Here is a 21,545-nt window from a genome sequence, read left to right on the forward strand (position 1 = left end):
CTACCAGTTTCAATTATAAACAATCCTGGCACCATTATCATCACAACTGGACCATTAGTCACAAATACAGTTACAAAAATAAAATGTAAATGACAAGAACTGTAGTACTTACAAAACTCAAACAAAAACATTTTACGTATTTTGTTTGAGTTTTGTAAATACTACAGTGTATTGCTCTTGTCATTTATATTTTATTTTTGTTACTGTAGTTACACTTATGGCATCTTCAAAATTTTGTTCAAGTTTCATGGTCCCTACATTGTGCTTCTCTTGTCATTTACATTTTATTTTCATGTTTGCAGTTACACTTCTGACTCATACTCCAATTATGATGATACAGATACCAGATGGTGGCTTATAAACTGATAGTATAATAAAAGAACCAAATACAGCTTTGTGTTCAGAATTTTGTGAAAAATATTTACACTTAAGACTTCTGCCTGAAGCAAATGTTCTCATCTGTGTGCTATGGTGTAGGAACATTTAATTTTACAACAAGCAAAACAACAGTACAGCAGGCATACTATTCACAGTTCCACTCTGTGCTCTGATGTGGAATCATTTTCTGGAGACACTCATAGCATAAATGTTTTTAGCACATAAAAAAAAGCCCTAAAGGTAATTATGGCCTTAAAAAATTGAGTCTTATAAATTTCACTTTACTGAGCTTAATGTTCTGAATGTTCCATGCTCACACATTTACGAACCTGTCTTGTTCACCACGGACTACCTCCTGGATACAGGCTGATTACTCCATAACAAGAAAGCAAACAAATATTGTACCAGAGGGCATTCAAATATACACCAAACTCGTTCCAGAACATAAGAGTATACATCGGTGATACAGAAGCTACCAGAGGAAATAAAAATTGCTAGGTATCCAATAATTTAAAAAATGTTTCTCGTGTGTAAAAGAACTTCTAATATGTAAAAATAAATGTTAGTTAAATAATTATTGATAAACTTAGACTTTAAGAATAGGTACCTAACTTCAATTTGTCTGTCCTTAAAAAATTACTGATAAAACTTCAATTGTAAAAATACGCACCTACTTATGTTCACTTCTTTTTTGCTGGTACTAAACACAACTACCCCATTTTGGCCTGCCCAGTATTAGTTGTACAAATATGTTCTATGATAAAACCAGACCAATAAAAAAAATATCAATCAAAGTGCTTCATTTCCTAATCTAATTCCCTCCTCACAAACAGATTTAATTCAACAACATTCTGTTACCATCATTTTACTTTTGTTGATATTCATCTTATAACCTCTTTTCTAGATGCTATCCATTTTACTGAACTGTTCTTCCAAATACTTTGGCGTTCCTGACAATTACAATGACACTGACAAACCTCAAAGTTTTAATTAATTCCCTCAGAACTTAAATTCCCCTTGGTTTCATTCACAGTTTGCATCGGCCATTTATTTAGTTATGAATTTATTTCACCTGGAAAGATAAGAGACTCCAGGACCTCTCTTACTTGTAATCAGATATCCTACGCGAGTCAAAATTACAATTTGTATAGCATATGAGCAACATGCACTAATAATAATAATAATAATAATAATAATAATAATAATAATAATATACAAGAAGACGGCACTAGCTCCAAGATCTGGAAACTCAGATACCAAACCATCACAAAGAAAATCCATAAAATTCTCACAGAAATTATGGAATACAGAGAAAATTCCACGGGAATGGAAATGTGTGTTGATTCACCCACTCCAAAGAATGGGCGACAAGACAGACCCTAATAACCACAAAGGTATCTCGTTATTATGGGCCACAAACAAACTTCTCTCCAAGGCATTACTCAACAGATTAGAACCACAAGCAGATACAAAGATAAGTGAACAACAAGCACGCTTCAGAAAAGGAAGGTCCCGTACTAACGATAACCTGCAAAGGCTCCTGAAGGTCTCATACAACAGACACTTACAGACACCACATAGAAAATAAAATTTATGGAAGAAATCTCAGACACATTCAAGATACATACAGGAGTCAGACAAGAAGTATATGGAACTTGCAGAAATCATCTTACACCCAATCTGAGTATAAATGATTTGGTCATGCATCCAAATGTTGGACATACAGGATGTTACAAAAAGGTACAGCTAAACTTTCAGGAAACATTCCTCACACACAAATAAAGAAAAGATGTTATGTGGACATGTGTCCAGAAACGCTTAATTTCCATGTTAGAGCTCATTTTAGTGTCGTCAGTATGTACTGTACTTCCTCGATTCACCGCCAGTTGGCCCAATTGAAGGAAGGTAATGTTGACTTCGGTGCTTGTGTTGACAGGCAACTCATTGCTCTACAGTACTAGCATCAAGCACATCAGTACATAGCATTAACAGGTTAGTGTTCATCATGAACATGGTTTTGCAGTCAGTGCAATGTTTACAAATGCGGAGTTGGCAGATGCCCATTTGATGTATGGATTAGCGCAGGGCAATAGCCATGGTGCGGTACATTTGTATCGAGACAGATTTCCAGAACGAAGGTGTCCCAACAGGAAGACATTCGAAGCAATTGATCGGCGTCTTAGGGAACACGGAACATTCCAGCCTACGACTCGCAACTGGGGAAGACCTAGAATGACGAGGACACCTGCAATGGACAAGGCAATTCTTCGTGCAGTTGACGATAACCCTAATGTCAGTGTCAGAGAAGTTGCTACTGTACAAGGTAACGTTGACCACGTCACTGTATGGAGAGTGCTACGAGAGAACCAGCTGTTTCCGTACCATGTACAGCATGTGCAGGCACTATCAGCAGCTGATTGGCCTTCTCGGGTACACTTCTGCAAATGGTTCATCCAACAATGTGTCAATCCTCATTTCAGTGCAAATGTTCTCTTTACAGATGAAGCTTCATTCCAACGTGATCAAATTGTAAATTTTCACAATCAACATGTGTGGGCTGACGAGAATCCACACGCAATTTTGCAATCACGTCATCAACACAGATTTTGTGTGAACGTTTGGGCAGGCGTTATTGGTGATGTTTTGATTGGGCCCCATGTTTTTCCACCTACGCTCAATGGAGCACGTTATCATGATTTCATACGGGATACTCTACCTGTGCTGCTAGAACATGTGGCTCTGCAAGTACGACACAACATGTGGTTCATGCACGATGGAGCTCCTGCACATTTCAGTCGAAGTGTTCGTACGCTTCTCAACAACAGATTCGGTGACCGATGGATTGGTAGAGATGGACCAATTCCATGGCCTCCACGCTCTCCTGACCTCAACCCTCTTGACTTTCATTTATGGGGGCATTTGAAAGCTCTTGTCTATGCAACCCTGGTACCAAATGTAGAGACTCTTCGTGCTCACATTGTGGACGGCTGTGATACAATACACTATTCTCCAGGGCTGCATCAGCGCATCAGGGATTCCATGCGACGGAGGGTGGATGCAAGTATCCTCGCTAATGGAGGACATTCTGAACATTTCCTGTAACAAAGTGTTTGAAGTCACGCTGGTACGTTCTGTTGCTGTGTGTTTCCATTCCATGATTAATGTGATTTGAAGAGAAGTAATAAAATGAGCTCTAACATGGAAAGTAAGTGTTTCCGGACACATGTCCACATAACATATTTTCTTTCTTTGTGTGTGAGGAATGTTTCCTGAAAGTTTGGCCGTACCTTTTTGTAACACCCTGTGTATCTTGAGTCACCTGGAATGTTCACTATTGGTGTTGTGTTGAACTACATCACAGTAGTAAAAATTTGGTGGAGTAGACTAACTTATGTTTAATTTGGGGTGGAACTATTTTTCCAAATTTTGGGTTGCACGCGGGCAAGAGAGAGAGAGATGTCGTACATGGTGCAACAGTTTGTTCTTCCCACTTTACATGATCACCTACGATTATGCTAAGATCTTTTGCTGTTTCTTTGAAGTGAAGTATTGGAGGGACTGCCTAATGATTCTGTTGACCAATCAACTTTTGATATGATATAAAGACACTCTGTGACTCCTTAGGGTTCAGTTTCAGACCCATGTATCATGCCTGTCGTGATACTGAACAGAGATCGCCTTGAACCTGATATCGCAGCAACAATTTTCTTAGGTCTGGCACTTGTATACAGCTGGATATCGTCAACATATGATTGGTAGTGACAGGAGTGAACACAGATGAAGTATCACTGATACATATAGTGAGAAAAACAATGAACTGAGGACTGAACCCCAAGTGTCTCCTACCTTCCAAACTTTACAGAAGCTCTCCTGAGAGGAAGTTTGGAAGGTAGGAGATGAGGTACTGGCAGAAGTAAAGCTGTGAGGGCGGGGCGTGAGTCGTGCTTGGGTAGCTCAGTTGGTAGAGCACTTGCCCGTGAAAGGCAAAGTTCCTGAGTTCGAGTCTCGGCCCGGCACACAGTTTTAATCTGCCAGGAAGTTTCGTATCAGCGCACACTCCGCTGCAGAGTGAAAATCTCATTCTGGAAACATCCACCAGGCTGTGGCTAAGCCATGTCTCTGCAATATCCTTTCTTTCAGTAGTGCTAGTTCTGCAAGGTTCGCAGGAGAGCTTCTGTAAAGTTTGGAAGGTAGGAGACAAGGTACTGGCAGAAGTAAAGCTGTGAGGGCGGGGCGTGAGTCGTGCTTGGGTAGCTCAGTTGGTAGAGCACTTGCCCGCGAAAGGCAAAGTTCCTGAGTTTGAGTCTCGGTCGGGCACACAGTTTTAATCTGCCAGGAAGTTTCATATCAGCGCACACTCTGCTGCAGAGTGAAAATCTCATTCTAAATGAATCCATTCCCATGGCTGGCATGGAGTTGGCCAGGGGTACAGAGATGCCCTGCAAGCTGCCTGTGGTCGGTCACACTGCTTACAAGTCGCAACCAAACGGACAATTTTGTCATCAATCCCTGGTCAAAAAACATGTCTCCTACCTAACAGTTTTGTGCACAAAACTCCCCAATGGTCCTGGTGAAGAAGGCGTAGAACCTTGCGTCATAATATGGCAGATAATAATGATGATGATGGTCTGTGGGGTGCTCAACATCGTGGTCAATGCCCGTACAAGTCCCAATCTTTCCATTTCCAGTCTTGCCACTATCCTAATGATGATGAGGACTACAAGTTTTCAATGACAGAGAGGGTAGAATCATTTGGTGAGTTAACAATGAATAAAAAATAACTTCAGAATGACCATCCAATCTTAACTGGAACAAAAATTATGAAATGAATGCTGCTGTTAGGTTCTGGTTATTTCTTCGTAAAATAATAATAAATAACGAACAAATTCAAGTTTAACTCAAAAAGGATAACCCCTTTGAATGATTAAAAAAAGAAATGTCTTCTTTAGCTGATATGCATCAATAAATGAAGATAAGAAGAAGAATCCAGTAAAATGTAGTAATCACCTCAAAAGAAATAACATCAGTTAATGCTTCTACTAGTATTCAGTTCAAAGCAGTCAATAAAAATTTCAGCAGTATGATGAAAGTTATATATCTTTAAGATTCATGACCAATAATTATAATTCTCAGTGTGTTATAAGATGCAAAGTTCCCCCAAATAGCACTGTGGTTCCAACTAAAACATGTTGTCATTTGGAATCTGTTCATGGCAAGGTCAAAGAAAAAATACGTTGAATTTATCTTTTGAAAGCACAATGAAATATTAAAATTAAATACATTTATGGTTCAAACAACAATAACAGTAAATCAAAAAGCAACTTTGGCTTCTTCCTTAGTCAGATATAAAATAGCTTAAGGAGATGCAGACTATTCAAATGCAGAAAATCTTTTTAAACATTCCACTTTGGGTGGCTCTGATCTCACTTCCAAATGATAGTAGCTCAGTACATCAGATATTTAGCAACCAATATAAAGAATGAACCAATTTATAATTCCAAACCATGCAAATTTTCATTACAAACAGATGACTCTAGCAGCACAGATGGGCTCCCATGATTAGCGATAATAATTCGGTATCAGCTTGAAAAGAAATTACTGGAAACTCTCCTTTTATACAGATCTCTACCAACACATAATACTGGAGTTGAAGCATTTGGTCTACTAAATTACTTGTATTATCTTGAGGAGATTAAAGTACCATGGGGGAACTGCATTGATATCAGTATCGACAGAGTGAAGGCCACGCATGGAATAATTAATAGAGCTGTACAGGTTATTAAAAATAGCATAAAAACTATTCTAGTAGCTACTGCCTGATCCATAGGAAGGCATCTGTTGCATTAAAATTATCCATCAGTTATAGTAATGCTCTTAATGTGACCATAAAATTTGTTAACTTCAAAAAATCTCAGCCACTAAAAAATCTTTTCCAAACAACTGTGTAAGGATATGATAAATTTACATACATCTTTCCTTAATCATACTGGGGTCTGAAGAATGAGATGCATATTTTCTTTCCAGAATACAGTCCTGAACTGAAAGGTTGATTTTTTGATAGAAACTGACTATTTCAAGGTGCCTTTTTAGGTAACAGGTTTACAAACATCAATGAACTTAATTTAAATCTTCAAGGCAAACAAAGTAGGGTACAAACTGAAGACTGAACCTTCAGTGTGAAACTTTAATGGATACCACAAATGAAAGAGGTAATACGTTAGTTTAATTCATCAAGAAGAACAGTATGTTTGACCTTACGGCATTTTTCTAAAACAATGCCAGTAGTATATTATCTTGCCAAGGACCAAACAAAACAAAAATTAATTTTATTACATTTTGTCAAACAATAAATAATATGTTTTCACTCACCACTAATGGGCTGTCTCGGTCCATGGCTATCACAGTTTGTATAACAGTTCGTAAAACAGTCAGCATTATTTCTTTTATATCATGTATAGTGGTGCCAATGTCCGGTCGAAATAGAAGATCCATTATGTCACTGAGGATTTTCACGCACAGTTCAACCTGTCAAATAAAGATATGACTGCAATACAATAATGCACTAAACATGAAACTGTGACTGTCAGTAATGAGATTATGTTGCTATTTGGCTATTATGTGGATAGTGCTCCCAATAATTACTCATCAGTAGCAATGACAAACCACAATAGAAAACAGCCAGAAAACTTCAGTAACTGGTATTATTAAATGTGACACAGTAATCAAATCTCATAACTGACAACAATCCAGACAACTGTGGCGTTGAAATACAATGCATATGGAAATGCAGCTCTTATCTTTAGTTCCAAAACATTAAAAGGTTAACCTGCTGTGTAATGGCAAACATTTTTGTTTAAACTAACATTTTATAAAAATAATTATTCAAGAATTGGCTGTAACTTACTTTTTACATATACAGCCACTGATTTAAAAATGAAACATGAATAATTTAAAAAATTTAACTGAAACATACTGATACTTTTAACATACTATAATTTACTCTCTCTCTAAAGCTGCTGTCTGGTAATTACCAAATTTATATGTTGCAGCTTGGTAACTTTGTAAGTAATACTAATAATAATTCCACGTCACTCCTTATTTCACAATAGTGATAGTCACTATGTATATGTGCTACAGAAACTTTATAAAATAATTAGCCAAGTTCTGACTTGTAAATATGCTTCCAACTAGAAGAGCCACCTAACAAATTTGTGTGCACTATGATTTTTATAGAAAATTAGCTCTATATAAAAATCCAGATCATACTCACCTGTGCCAGATCCTTTTTCAAGCACCTGTATGTAACAAAAACTCAGTTCAATAGTAATCTAACATATTTTAAAACCCTCTAATCACAGAATACACCGATCTACTCACTAACAATGGTGTTGGAAAGATACAACATGAACTGCAGAATTAACAACTCAAGATATTTTATATTTTTACTAAGAATGTGCATTGAAACAGAGAAAACCACACGCGCGCACCCACACACACACACACACACACACACACACACACACACACACACACAGAGAGAGAGAGAGAGAGAGAGAGAGAGAGAGAGAGAGAGAACTTGCTATACATTTTAAATTGTAAAACCTCTCAAAGTTTATATCTGTGAATTAATTTATCTAAAATTTCAATGCTGCTATCATCACACATATCATCTTTAATTTTTAAAAAGCATACTTACAACATTTCCCATAAAGTTGATTAACTGTTTGCCAAGAATTTTAAAAGACCTCTATAGTAAGCATTTCACATAAAATAATATGGAGCACTATAGATCCACCACGACTGAATGCTGACAAGTGATGTGTGACCTAGATAAGTGAGAGACTCTAGTGTCAAAAGCCCCACACCCCTTTCCTCTCATTTACATACAAGCTTAACATTAAAGCAGGACCTGCAGCATTGAAAAATTTAGTTCTAATCTACCTGTTATTTGAATTATAAACAACTACTGCGATGATTTCTTTTTTTAGATTTTTGGAGTTGTAAAGAGTGCTATTAGTGACCATACTTTGCAATATGAATGCGATTAAAATTTTAAATTGAACGAAAAAGTTAATTAAAAGTGATTTACTCATTTCCATCCACTCTTTCCATATACATTCGTCTACCACCTTGAACACTAAACCTAAGCCTGCTAAGACATCTTGTTCTTAAAATGCAAATGTTCTGACAGAAGGAATTAGATGAGTATTCGTGTATTGTGGCTACTTGATCCTTTATATGAGCCTGCCACCACGATAAAAACTAAAATTCTATACCTAATAATTTAGGCACAGTGGAATATAAAACAACATATATATCCATAATACACTTTTGTTTCATTATCACCTAAAATAAGTGGTATATCGGTAGACAAAATCAGTTGTTATGGTCATCATGATACAAAACACAGTCAGTTAAATTTGTACTGCACTAGCACTATACACAGGTGTGTCATTTCTGTCACCATAGGGAATAACACGCTAGCTGGATAGTGACCTCTTCATACACATTAATTTATTTGCACATGTTCTGCTACCCAGCAGACTATCATCTCCTTCTTATAAGTTGTAGCTTAAGGAAGGTGTTCTCTGCTGGGAACATACTGAATGGTTTGCTGTGGAATCAGGATGTCAAGCAATATGAGACTCCACATTTTGAAAACATCTCACGAGATCCAGTGATTCCACCGTCATGAATATATCTGAATTTTAAGACAATGACCTCATTGTTCATTCAGAAAAAGGATATGAAAACTTGTCAAGGGCAAACCACGAAGCAGTTACTATCTAATGTAATCAGGAGATCAGTCTTTCTTGCACTCAGTTAAATCGAATATAATTGTGGGCTTCATTAGAAACTAGAGTTGTTGCTAAAGCTAGGTCTCAGTAAGGACTGATATTAGGACAACATCAAATGTTACAAGATTCATTTTTATGTCGTTCTCAAATGGATTTTTACTCATATGCAATTTGCAAGTGCCATTTCCAAAACTGGTAACTCAGACAAGAGAATACCAGCAACTTTGGACCAGTCAAATACCGCTGGGCTTGATGCACTGGATTGTTAATAGTGGCTAACTAGCCTCACCACAGAGGCAAGGAATGGAGCTGATTGTGTCGGCACCTGTCAGCAAGCTTAGACTCTCCCTCATGGTGAGTGGCATCTATATCTTCAACTCTGAAGTCTTTGTTAATCAAAATGTGTGGTACCCATAAGCCAACACAGACCACATGAAGGACTCATAAAACTGGAGCAGGCACATACTGTTGGTTCTTCAAGACTTGCATTTGTAGCACTCCAAGGTGCCCAGTGTCTTGAAGAACAATGGCTCCACATACCTCATATTTAGTAGCAAAGAGAGCTTGTTGCCCAAAATTAGACCCCAAAATCTTACTGAAACTCACACTCAGAACTGTGTCAATAAACTTTCCATAGAGGTAAAGGTTTAGACAAAAGTACGTAGCATGGTGGAAGTAAACAAACAGCCATGTGGGATTAGTCGAGGGGTCTAAGGCATTGCAGTCATGGACTGTGCAGCTGGTCCTGGCGGAGGTTTGAGTCCTCCCTCGGGCATGGGTGAGTGTGTTTGTCCTTAGGATAACTTAGGTTAAGTAGTGTGTAAGCTTAGGGACTGATGACCTTAGCAGTTAAGTCCCATAAGATTTCACACACATTTGAACATTTTTGTAAACAAACACTACTCTCTCTGTCAGAAATTAGAAGTCAATGTGCAGTACCCCTACACAAAGCACTTTAGCAATGGATATGACTGCCAAAGTACAGTCTGTCTCCATATAGTACACAGACCTTCAAGGGATCAAAAATATATTTACTAGGTGTTGTATGAGTAGGAAAGCCTGCTGTATAGTCACCTCCAGCACTGTCAGATTACCAATAATGGAATGATATTTCCTAAACTCACTCTGGAAGTGAATAAGGAGCTGTTTGTAATCGAGAATTCCCATAAGGCAGCTGTTCACTCTATACTCTTATTATATTCTTGTGCAGTTGGCACATGAACACCATACTAACAACTCAGGCATCTATGGTCATTCCCTGCTATCAGGTAGTATATTGATATAATTACTCTTGCAATGTCTTTAACTGTCCTAGTGAGATGTCAACATGGTATAACACAGGCCAATTCAGCTCTAATGCTCTAAAATGAACTGTGAAGTACTCCTTGTCCAACAGATCCTGTTGCTCAAGATGAACAGACAGACAGACTCATACAGCAGCACCTAAAGATGTCAGCTGCAGCTTAAGCAGTTGACATTACCCTAAAAAACAAATTATAGGGCAATGCTACATGAAAGGAATACAAAGTAAAGAAAATATTTAACAAAAACTCCATTGCAGGTAAGTAATATGTCATTTGGCTTCTGAAATCTGTCATTTTCCTTTCCAAACAAGAGAATAATCTGCCTTGTTAATGGAGAGTATATTCTTCACTGCAAATTCCTCAATAAATTATATTTTCGTTGTTTTTTATTGTCTTCATCGTCAAGAAAAAAGTTCATAACATTATATAGACCTCAAGATGTACATAATCTGTATTGTATGTTTTATTTGCAAAAAGGTGCAATATCAGTGTTTCATAATTAGATTTTACAAATCCACCTATGGAAAAAAAGACAGCTGAGCAATTTCATTTTTATGGTGTTCAGTGCTTACAGTTTTGTTTCAAAAATATTCATGGGCTAGTTTATCTTAGCTTGACAATTATCAATAGTGGTAACTTCTAGTAAATGTAAAGAAGTCAGTGTACAAAAAAGACGATTAAATTTCCATTCCGCATTTGACGCTCAAAAATTACAGATTTTCAATGTGTCAAAGCATGTTATGCTCTAAGGCAGCGTCATCACACAGAATATATTATGTAGTTTATTTTTCTCGATAAAAAGAAATGTCTTCTTCTGTTAAAGAGCCATAAGACGGTAATGGCTAGCCACATATGTTGGAGTAACTGCAGAACACAATGGTGAAAGTGAATGTTATTTTGATTTCACCAACTTCTAGCCTGGGAGCAGAAGGTATGGCAATAGGTTGATGCCATGTTCTTTGCCTTCCAGAAGACATTTGATACATCTGCACTGTCACTCAGTAAATAAAATACAAGTTTACAAGTCATTACACCAATAAATGACACTTTTTAATAATGGACATTTATTTTCTCTCCGGGGCTACCTGTTTTTGAGAAGTTTTGCTCTATTAGATATGTGATAAATTATTCTGTTTTCAAGCCACCACTGCCGTGTGGAAGTCTACATTCAAACTTTAAGTTTATAGCAACATACAAGGTGGGTTTCATAAACAATGTGACCAAATTCATAAATAATTTTTTATCAATGTATTTGTACAAATAGTCAAAAATTTTCGAAATAGCACCCTCCTGCATCAATACACTCCTGGAGGCAGTGTTTTCAATACCGGAAAGCCTTCTCTGGAATATTCTTCAGAGGTGGTGTAACACGAGCCTGGATGTTTTCAGTCGTGTCTCAATGTTTCCCTTTCAGTGAGGGGAGGGGGGGGGGGGGGGGGGGACTCTGAAATTTAGGTCAGAACTGTAGGGAGGATGAGGAAGCAAGAAATTTGTGACAATGAAGACACTGTGGCTTCGTACGTTTTCATGATGCAGTTTCTACTCATCCTTGATGTTGTTTTGGCAATGGGTGAGCGTCCTTTTCAGTTTTTTTGAGCTCTTTCAAACAGAAAGCTGCATTCACAGTACAGTGGTCCCAGTTGGTAGAAATTCAAGGGTTCCAATGTCAAAGGTGACAATGAGCATGTTTTGACCCTAGGCCTGTTTATGCATGGACAGGCGACATTTGGATGTGCTACTCAGAACTCTTGTCTTATTGCCTTCACGCCATACATGATAATACATGGTCATCACCAGGGCTAACAAAGTTTAACAGTTTTGGATCATCTTCGCACATTTCCAAGAGTTCTTGGCATTAGAGCACTCACATGTCCATTCGTTCATCAGTCAACATTTTTTGGATTCTTGTGTTCAAATCTTCTGTTACAATACAATAAACAGTTTTTTTTTATTTTTTTTTAAAAAAATCATGGTTAGAGTTTCTGCTATCAATTGAAGACTCAACCATTTGTCAGAATTCAAACAACCATGCACACACATCACATTTTTGCCAGTTTGGGAGGTTAATTGACATCTGCTGTGGGCATTGTCGGCGACCTCTTCTTGGCCCTCTCTGAACAACTTGTGCCATTGGATAACTTGTAATTTGGACAAGTAGTCACTCTCTAAGGCTTGCTGAATTGATGGAAATGTTTCAACAGTGGTCTTCCCAAGTTTAATGCAAAATTGGATAGCATAACTTTGCTCCCAAAAACGATTCATAGCAAAGTTTCCTAACCTCAAAATGGGGTTCACGGGAATGCATGTCCTGACTCTCCAGCAGCTTGGAGGTGACTGATACCAGACACATTTTGAAGTTAACACCCTCCCTCTATCTAGCCCAGCAAGTTACAATGTGCTGTGATGTATCAATGTGTCAGGAAACAATTGGTTCCATTTTTTTATGGAACCCATCTTGTATTAAATTAAATACTTACCTTTCTTCATTATAATTACTTTTGAGCATTAAAACTCAAATATAAAGCCTAAATATGTCTATCTGTGCTTCATGCAGTTCCTGATTCAGATGAGTTTGCCAAAGGGTACGATGTGATGGACAGCAACAAGGAACAGGTCCCACAGGGTGACCATTCAGGTATTCCTGTGCAACAGTCACTAGCATCTATTGATCATGGACAAACTCTATAGACACTAACAGCAGACAATAAGATATATGGTATCCACACCTTATCTAAGATCTTCAGCATCAAATATAAATCATTTCAGTAATCACAGTTCTTATTCCATCTTGGACTTTCACTGTTTGATCTAACCTCCTTAGTAAAGCAAAATATAACACTGGGAAAGGTATAAAAACCATTTCTCAGCACAATACTCCTTCACAGTGTAGGAGCTATGCAACAGAAAACTTCTGCAAGTACCAACACTGATGTGATGACATAATAAGTGATAACTGCAGCTGGCATGAGCGCACTGTGATTGGGTTACTGAACAAAGAAAATGTGTTACTCAACTGAGTTAATCATTCCAGCTATAACATTATTCTCTGTATGTGGATGTCATGGTTCACTGTATTCAGTGAGAAAAACATCTTGACACATGCACTGTAAAAACCTGCAGGCATGTGGGGGCAACTATTATACTGGTACAATGGGGCTCATTCAGCTGAGCCTCTCTTCCACATCTGGGTGTTGAATATGGCAATCCAAAAGGAATGGGTTCCATCAATAATCTTGTCGATCACATGTATGCTTCCCCAAAGGACTAACATTTTAGCACAACTGTCCATCTCTCAAACTCAGAACTGTTCTCTAGCAGTTCAAGGAGCATGGTGACGAATTTCATTTGTTCTAATCCCCGGAGTCACCAGACATCCACAATACTGAATACATGTGTGTGTGATGTAATTGAGTTTCAACTTGGAAAACAAAAGACCCCTCTTTTAACAGAATGGATTTACGTGATGTATATTGGCATCTCCCACTTACATCTGGCAACAGAGAGACTTTGCAGAATCTATGCTATGAAGAATAAGCAGCTGCTTTACATTCAAATAGTGGACCTACGTGCTATGAGGAGGCACACAACAATGATCTGGCTGATCATTGTTTGTTACATAATGCCCCCCCCCCCCGATTGTTTTTCATTGAAACAGCCAGCCTTCACAGATCTGAAGTGATGAAATGTAGTCTGAGTTTTTCCATGTAAGTTCACAATACACAAAGAAAACTCGACCTCCTTGCATTACAGAGAAGAAAGAGAATACAATATAAAGATAGTTATTGTTATTGGTGTTGTTGTTGTTGTTGTTGTTGTCGTCGTCGTCGTCGTCGTCGTCGTCGTCTTCTTCTTCTTCTTCTTCTTCTTCAGTCCGAGGGCTGGTTAGATGCCGCTCTCCACACTAGTGTATCCTGTGCAAAATACTTCATCTCTGAATAATTACTGCAACCTACATCCATTTGAACCTGCTTGTTGTACTCAAGTCTCAGTCTCCCTCTACAATTTTTAGCCCCCACACTTCCTTCCGTAGCCAATTTGATGATTCCTTGTTGCCTCCTCAAGTATGTCCTATCCACAAATCACTTCTTTTGGCCAAGTTGTGCCATAACTTTCTTTTTTCCTCAGTTCAGTTCAGTACCATCTGATTAGTTACTCTGCCTACCCATCTAATCTTCAGCCTCCTTCTGTAGCACATTTCAAAAGCTTATATTCTTGTTTTGTCCAACTCCTCATTGTTACTTTTCACTTCCACACAAGGCTACACTACAGCGAAATATCTTCAGAAAAGACATCCAAACACTTTAATTAGTATTCAGTGTTACCAAATTTCTCTTTTTCAGAAATACTTTTCTTGTTATGGCCAGTCTGCATTTTTTGCAGACTATCAAAACTCATCTACCACTTTCATTTCTCATTTGCTAATCTATTTCTCTCAGCATCATTCAGTTTAATTAAACTTCATTCCATTACCATTGTTTTACTTTTGTTGACATTCATCTCATAAGCTTTTTTCAAGACACTATCCTTTCCATTTATCTGCTGTTCCACATCTAGTGCTGCCTCTGACAGAAATACAATGTCATCAGCTTGACCTGGAATTTTATATTTCTTCTCCAGGAACTTTAATCCACATTCCATATTTCTCCTTTGTTTCTTTTACTGCTTGTTCAAGGTACAAATTGGGGGAGGGGGGGGGGGGGGGATAGGGATAGGCTACGACCCATTCTCGCTCCCTTTCCAACTACTACTTACCTTTTATGCCCTTCAACTCTTATAATTGCAGCCTGCTTTTTGTCTAGGTTATAGATAACTTTTCATTCCGTGTATTTTACCGTTTGTCTTTATTCAAGTGTGATATATAGCTACCATTTTCTTAATACTCTTCAATGAGATGAGCAAGTGAGGAGTGAACAGATACCATCAATGTTAGACTTTATGCTATATCTTGATTAAGTGGTAGACTTCACAAGTGACAGTTGGAAGTATATAATGTAATGGTTACTTCATTTCACTCTTTCATATGGTGGAATGCACACAACACAACATCTAAGCTTCACACTACAGTTTTTGAATCACCATCATCATCATCATCATCAGCAGCAGCAGCAGCAGCATACGCACACACACACACTTCCAGCTTTACTGCTCTGGCTAACACACTTTTTTGCTGAGTTTTTGATTGCAATGGAAAAACAATCCCAAACAGAAAAACTTCAATTTTTATTGCACTCAAGACAGCCCATTTGCTACTTTGGTCATGTTTGACAAGGACCACTGACTAACCCATACATAATAAAAATATTACAAGAAATAAACACGTTGACCAAGACTTGAAAGGTGGCAACTATTTTCTCAGTTATGCTAAGTGAAAGCTTCTATTCAATAGAAACCAATGAACATGTCACACTAGTTTCATTAATAAAACATTAGGAAAATGAAAAAAGAAATTATAACTGTACACTCTCTCATCACAAACTGATATGAAATAGCTAAGTCTATCATACTACAATTTACTTCTTAATTTCTGAAAGTAACAAATTTAATTATATAGACCGAATACAGGACAAGGAAAGAAGAACGTAACATCAAACTGCAATGATCACCAACAGCAGCATTATCTCCTATTGAAGTTCAACATTTGTGTAATTTCACTTAAAGGTTAGATACAATGAACTAACTCTGAAATGTTTTCTAGGATTCTTATGTATGCTTTGTGATGATCAATATACAGTACAACTGGCAACAAATATCTATAAATGTTAGGAGTCTTCCAGAAACCCTCCCACCCTACACAAATTCTATGAAAATACTCAGATTTCCAATATCCCTTTAAATAAAGATGACTCAAAAATTTCAAAGTGCATTAGAAACTGAGAAGTTAATGACAACTTAAAAGATATAAATTAACAAAAACAATTTACATACCTCTTCAGAACCTCGTTGTGAGCAAATGTACTGCTTGCTGGCTCCCAGCACCTTGGCAACCTTTGCATCAGACTTAGTCTTGTTGCGGTACTGAACTCCGCTGCGTCCCTGATAACAATGCTGTTGCTACACCCACCATACAAGGGACACAGAGAATTCGCACTCTCATCTGATTTTCAAGTCAAACAACACAGCAAAACAAACATACTTCCAAAGTGTTGCATTCAACACCAGATGTGTGTTCAATTGTCTGCAAGTGACTTTTGACGTCTAATAACTATCAATATTACAATGAGTAAATCAACTTTGATTTCAGTATACTGTACAGTTGTTTGAACTACAGATTGTACACAGTTTAGAAAAATACAAGTATAAAAAGCATGCCATATTCTTCCACTGTTAGTGCAAGACTAATGCTACAATATACTGCCTCATGCTTGAATCCATTAGAAAACTAAAAATCAATATTAAACAAACTACCACAAATAATTTTTGAATGAAGCTTGTACAGATACTACAATCAATTAGTTCTTACACATAATACTAAATGGAGAATGTTCCAAGCACGATTTATAAAACAAAGAAGTAATGTCCTATGTAATGAACATCAAGCAATAATACGAACAACTGTTCTGTACAGCCAAAATTAGAAAAAAAAAAATCTTCATTCTCTATCACACAGGTTACAAAGCACAATAAACAGAAATCATAAGGGAAATGTTGCTTTCTGTTGTCTCATAAATGAACTAACTTATTTCAAATTCACAAATGTTAATTAACATACAATCAAAATAAAATTGAAGATGAACAAAACATGTTCGAAATGCGTTGCATTATGGTAGATTAAGCATAAAATAAAAAGTGACTGGTAGCAGAAACTTGAAATAAATAATTTAATCACAGTCTGCTTTCTGGTTACTTCACTCAATCAAAATTATACATATATTTTCACTGTAGTAAGGTCTATTTTTCTGCTGCCATACATTTACACATGATTATTTATATACAGAGTTTAAAACATTCGCTTTCCTTTTGCTGTCTTCCACTTCTTCACCAGATTGTTAATGAGGGAGTGAATATAAGACTTCAATGCACTTAGCAATTAGTGGCCTACACAATAGAATGAACTGGAGCTTCATTCTGCGCATTCAGCAACAGTATCAAAACCCTACAGACGGTTAGACTCCTAGAAAAGGGAACCTTGGTAGGAGCCTTCAAGCGGTCCAATTCTATCGATATAGGAATTCTCTTTAAGCAAAATTGCATTTTGTTTTGTCGATATTCAAATACTCTCAATCAGATGCCAGTGATAATTATTCTGGAGAGCAAACCGTATGGCACTAAAGAGGTCTCTGACATGCCTATTATGCTACTTTCAAGAGGCAATTCCAATTCTAGAAGGTCAGAGATTTTACCAGCTGCAGTATCACCTGAATATGTGAATTGGATAGTTGACCAACTCATCTTGGTACGACTGCAACTGACAGAGTAAGTGGCAGTGCAGTCAAACTCTGTTAACAAAATTTAAAAATCGGGAACTAGCCCCTCAAAGATTACTTAACTGAAGCATTTTTTCCCAAACTCAACCATGTAATTCCAAGCACAATGTTGCAAGATTTTAGTAATAACAAAATTAGCCCAGTAGGCAACAAATGCTCCTTCTTGAGTGGCACAGCTAGTCTACTGGATTTGTGAAGACTAGGCTGAGATGCTGTATCACAAATCAGATGAAATTGGAGTCTTCTGATCAACTGAAACCCACAAATATCAACATTTTTATTGGCATAATCACCATTAACTTACCCCTAACACTCGGAAAACTCTTTAAATTAGGAGAAACACAAAAAAGAACACAAAAATCAAATTCTAGCATAGCACGAAACAAGACTGCCAAATGTTGATGTTGTTGTTGTTGTTGTTGTAGTCTTCAGTCCTGAGACTGGTTTGATGCAGCTCTCCATGCAACTCTATCCTGTGCAAGCTCCTTCATCTCCCAGTACTTACTGCAGCCTACATCCTTCTGAATCTGTTTAGTGTATTCATCTCTTGGTCTCCCTCTACGATTTTTACCCCCCACGCTGCCCTCCAATGCTAAATTTTTGATCTCTTGATGCCTCAGAACATGTCCTGCAAATCAGTCCCTCCTTCTTGTCAAGTTGTGCTACAAACTCCTCTTCTCCCCAATTCTATTCAATACCTCCTCATTAGTTATGTGATCTACCCATCTAATCCTCAGCATTGTTCTGCAGCACCACATTTTGAAAGCTTCTATACTCTTCTTCTCCAAACTATTTATCGTCCATGTTTCACTTCCATACATGGCTACACTCCATACAAATACTTTCAGAAATGACTTCCTGACACTTAAATCTATACTTGGTGTTAACAAATTTCTCTTCCTCAGGAACGTTTTCCTTGCCATTGCCAGTCTACATTTTATATCCACTCTACTTAGACCATCATCAGTTATTTTTCTCCCCAATTAGGAAAACTCCTTTACTACTTTAAGTGTCTCATCTCCTAATTCAATTCCCTCAGCATCACCCAACTTAATTCGACTACATTCCATTATCCTCGTTTTGCTTTTGTTGATGTTCATCTTATATCCTCCTTTCAAGACTCTGTCCATTCAGTTCAACTGCTCTTCCAAGTCCTTTGCTGTCTCTGACAGAATTACAATGTCATCGACGAACCTCAAAGTTTTTATTTCTTCTCCATGGATTTTAATACCTACTCCGAATTTTTCTTTTGTTTGCTCAATATACAGATTGAATAACATTGGGGAGAGGCTACAACCCTGTCTCACTCCTTTCCCAAGCACTGCTTCCCTTTCATGCCCCTCGACTCTTATAACTGCCATTTGGTTTCTGTACAAATTGTAAATAGCCTTTCGCTCCCTGTATTTTACCCCTGTTACCTTTAGAATTTGAAAGAGAGTATTCCAATCAACATTGTCAAAAGCCTTCTCTAAGTCTACAAACGCTAGATATGTAGGTTTGCCTCTCCTTAATCTTTCTTCTAAGATAAGTTGTAAGGTCAGTATTGCCCCGCGTGTTCCAATATTTCACGGAATCCAAACTGATCTTCCCCGGAGTCAGCTTCTACCAGCTTTTCCATTCGTCTGTAAAGAATTTGCATAGTATATTGCAGCTGTGGCTTATTAAACTGATAGTCCGGTAATTTACATATCTCCCAACACCTGCTTTCTTTGGGATTGGAATTATTATAGTATTCTTGAAGTCTGACGGTATTTCACCTGTCTCATACATCTTGCTCACCAGATGGTAGAGTTTTTTCAGGAATGACTCTCCCAAGGCCGTCAGTAGTTTTAATGGAATGTTGTCTACTCCCGGGGCCTTGTTTCGACTCAGGTCTTTCAGTGCTCTGTCAAACTCTTCACGCAGTATCATACCTCCCATTTTATCTTCATCTACATCCTCTTCCATTTCCATTATATTGTCCTCAAGTGCCTCTATTTACTCCTTCCACCTTTCTGCTTCCCCTTCTTTGCTTAGAACTGAGTTTCCGTCTGAGCTGTTGATATTCATACAAGTCGTTCTCTTTTCTCCAAAGGTCTCTTTAATTTTGCTGTAGGTAGTATGTATCTCACCCCTGGTGAGATAAGCCTCTACAGCCTTACATTTGTCCTCTAGCCATCCCCGCTTAGCCATTTTGCACTTCCTGTTGATCTCATTTTTGAGATGTTTGTATTCCTTTTTGCCTGCTTAATTTACTGCATTTTTATATTTTCTCCTTTCATCAATTGAATTCAATATTTCTTCTGCTACCCAAGGACTTTTATTAGCCCTCGTCCTTTTACCTATTTGATCCTCTGTTGCCTTCACTACTTCATCCCTCAAAGCTACCCATTCTTCTTCTACTTTTCTTTCCCCCATTCGTGACAATTGTTCCCTTATGCTATCCCTGAAACTCTGCACAACCTCTGGTTGAGTCAGTTTATCCAGGTCCCATCTCCTTAAATTCCCACCTTTTCGCAGTTTCTTCAGTTTTAATCTACAGTTCATAACCAATAGATTGTGGTCAGAGTCCACACCTGCCCCTGGAAATGTCTTACAATTTAAAATCTGGTTCCTAAATCTCTGTCTTACCATTATATAATCTATCTGAAACCTTCTAGTATCTCCAGGATTCTTCCATGTATACAACTTTCTTTTATGATTCTTGAACCAAGTGTTAGCTATGATTAAGTTATGCTCTGTGCAAAATTCTACCAGATGGCTTCCTCTTTCATTTCTTACCCCCAATCCATATTCACCTACATCATTTCCTTCTCTCCCTTCTCCTACTCTCGAATTCCAGTCACCCATGACTATTAAATTTTCATCTCCCTTCACTACTTGAATAATTTCTTTTATCTCGTCATACATTTCATCAATTTCTTCATCATCTACAGAGCTAGTTGGCATACAAACTGCTGAATGAAAACACACAATTCTGGAAATTACAAATAGTTCAAAATTAAAATGGACAAAAGAATCCTCAAAAAATGGTTCAAATGGCTCTGAGTACTATGGGACTTAACATCTATGGTCATCGGTCCCCTAGAACTTAGAACTACTTAAACCTAACTAACCTAAGGACATCACACAACACCCAGTCATCACGAGGCAGAGAAAATTCCTGACCCTGCCGGGAATCGAACCCGGGAACCTGGGCGTGGGAAGTGAGAACGCTACCGCACGACCACGAGCTGCAGACTGAATCCTCAGAAACACACTGTCTGAGTTCTGACCGGTTTCATAGGATTCATAGGACAGTCTTTGTTCAACAATTGAGGTAAAGCCTGGGAACAACAGATTTATGACAGTTTCGTTGAAATGTGGAGAGGGGGGGGGGGGGGGGGAATGCACTCATTAATGTACATATCATGATAAACCAAAACAAATAAGCCATGGAATGTGCCAGAGAATATAACCTTCAAAATTCCAAATAATGATGTGAAAATTCCAGGTAGGAAAAAAAGATTGAATACAGGGAAATGGTGGCAAAATTCCATGGGTACAAATGGATGAATCAAAACAGAAAGATACCGGTAGAGCTGTGTACAAATATAGCCTCAAAATTACAACTGATTTTTAGGAAAAACTTCATAACAAATAAAAATACTGGAATCAATCAA

General features: G+C 37.7%; 1 protein-coding gene across 1 annotated transcript in view; it reads right to left on the minus strand.

Annotated features, from left to right (window-relative positions):
• The window catches only part of LOC124787750 (dedicator of cytokinesis protein 1), a 413,210-nt gene that overhangs the window by 213,883 nt on the left and 177,782 nt on the right, over positions 1 to 21,545 (minus strand). Inside the window, exons 17-18 of the mRNA XM_047254617.1 lie at positions 16,406 to 16,513; positions 6,748 to 6,903 (exon numbers count right to left, since the gene is read on the minus strand). Coding sequence (XP_047110573.1) covers positions 6,748 to 6,903; positions 16,406 to 16,513 — 264 coding nt within the window. The remainder of the gene's footprint in view (positions 1 to 6,747; positions 6,904 to 16,405; positions 16,514 to 21,545) is intronic.

Source organism: Schistocerca piceifrons, chromosome 3, assembly GCF_021461385.2.
Source record: "Schistocerca piceifrons isolate TAMUIC-IGC-003096 chromosome 3, iqSchPice1.1, whole genome shotgun sequence".
NCBI lineage: Eukaryota > Metazoa > Arthropoda > Insecta > Orthoptera > Acrididae > Schistocerca > Schistocerca piceifrons.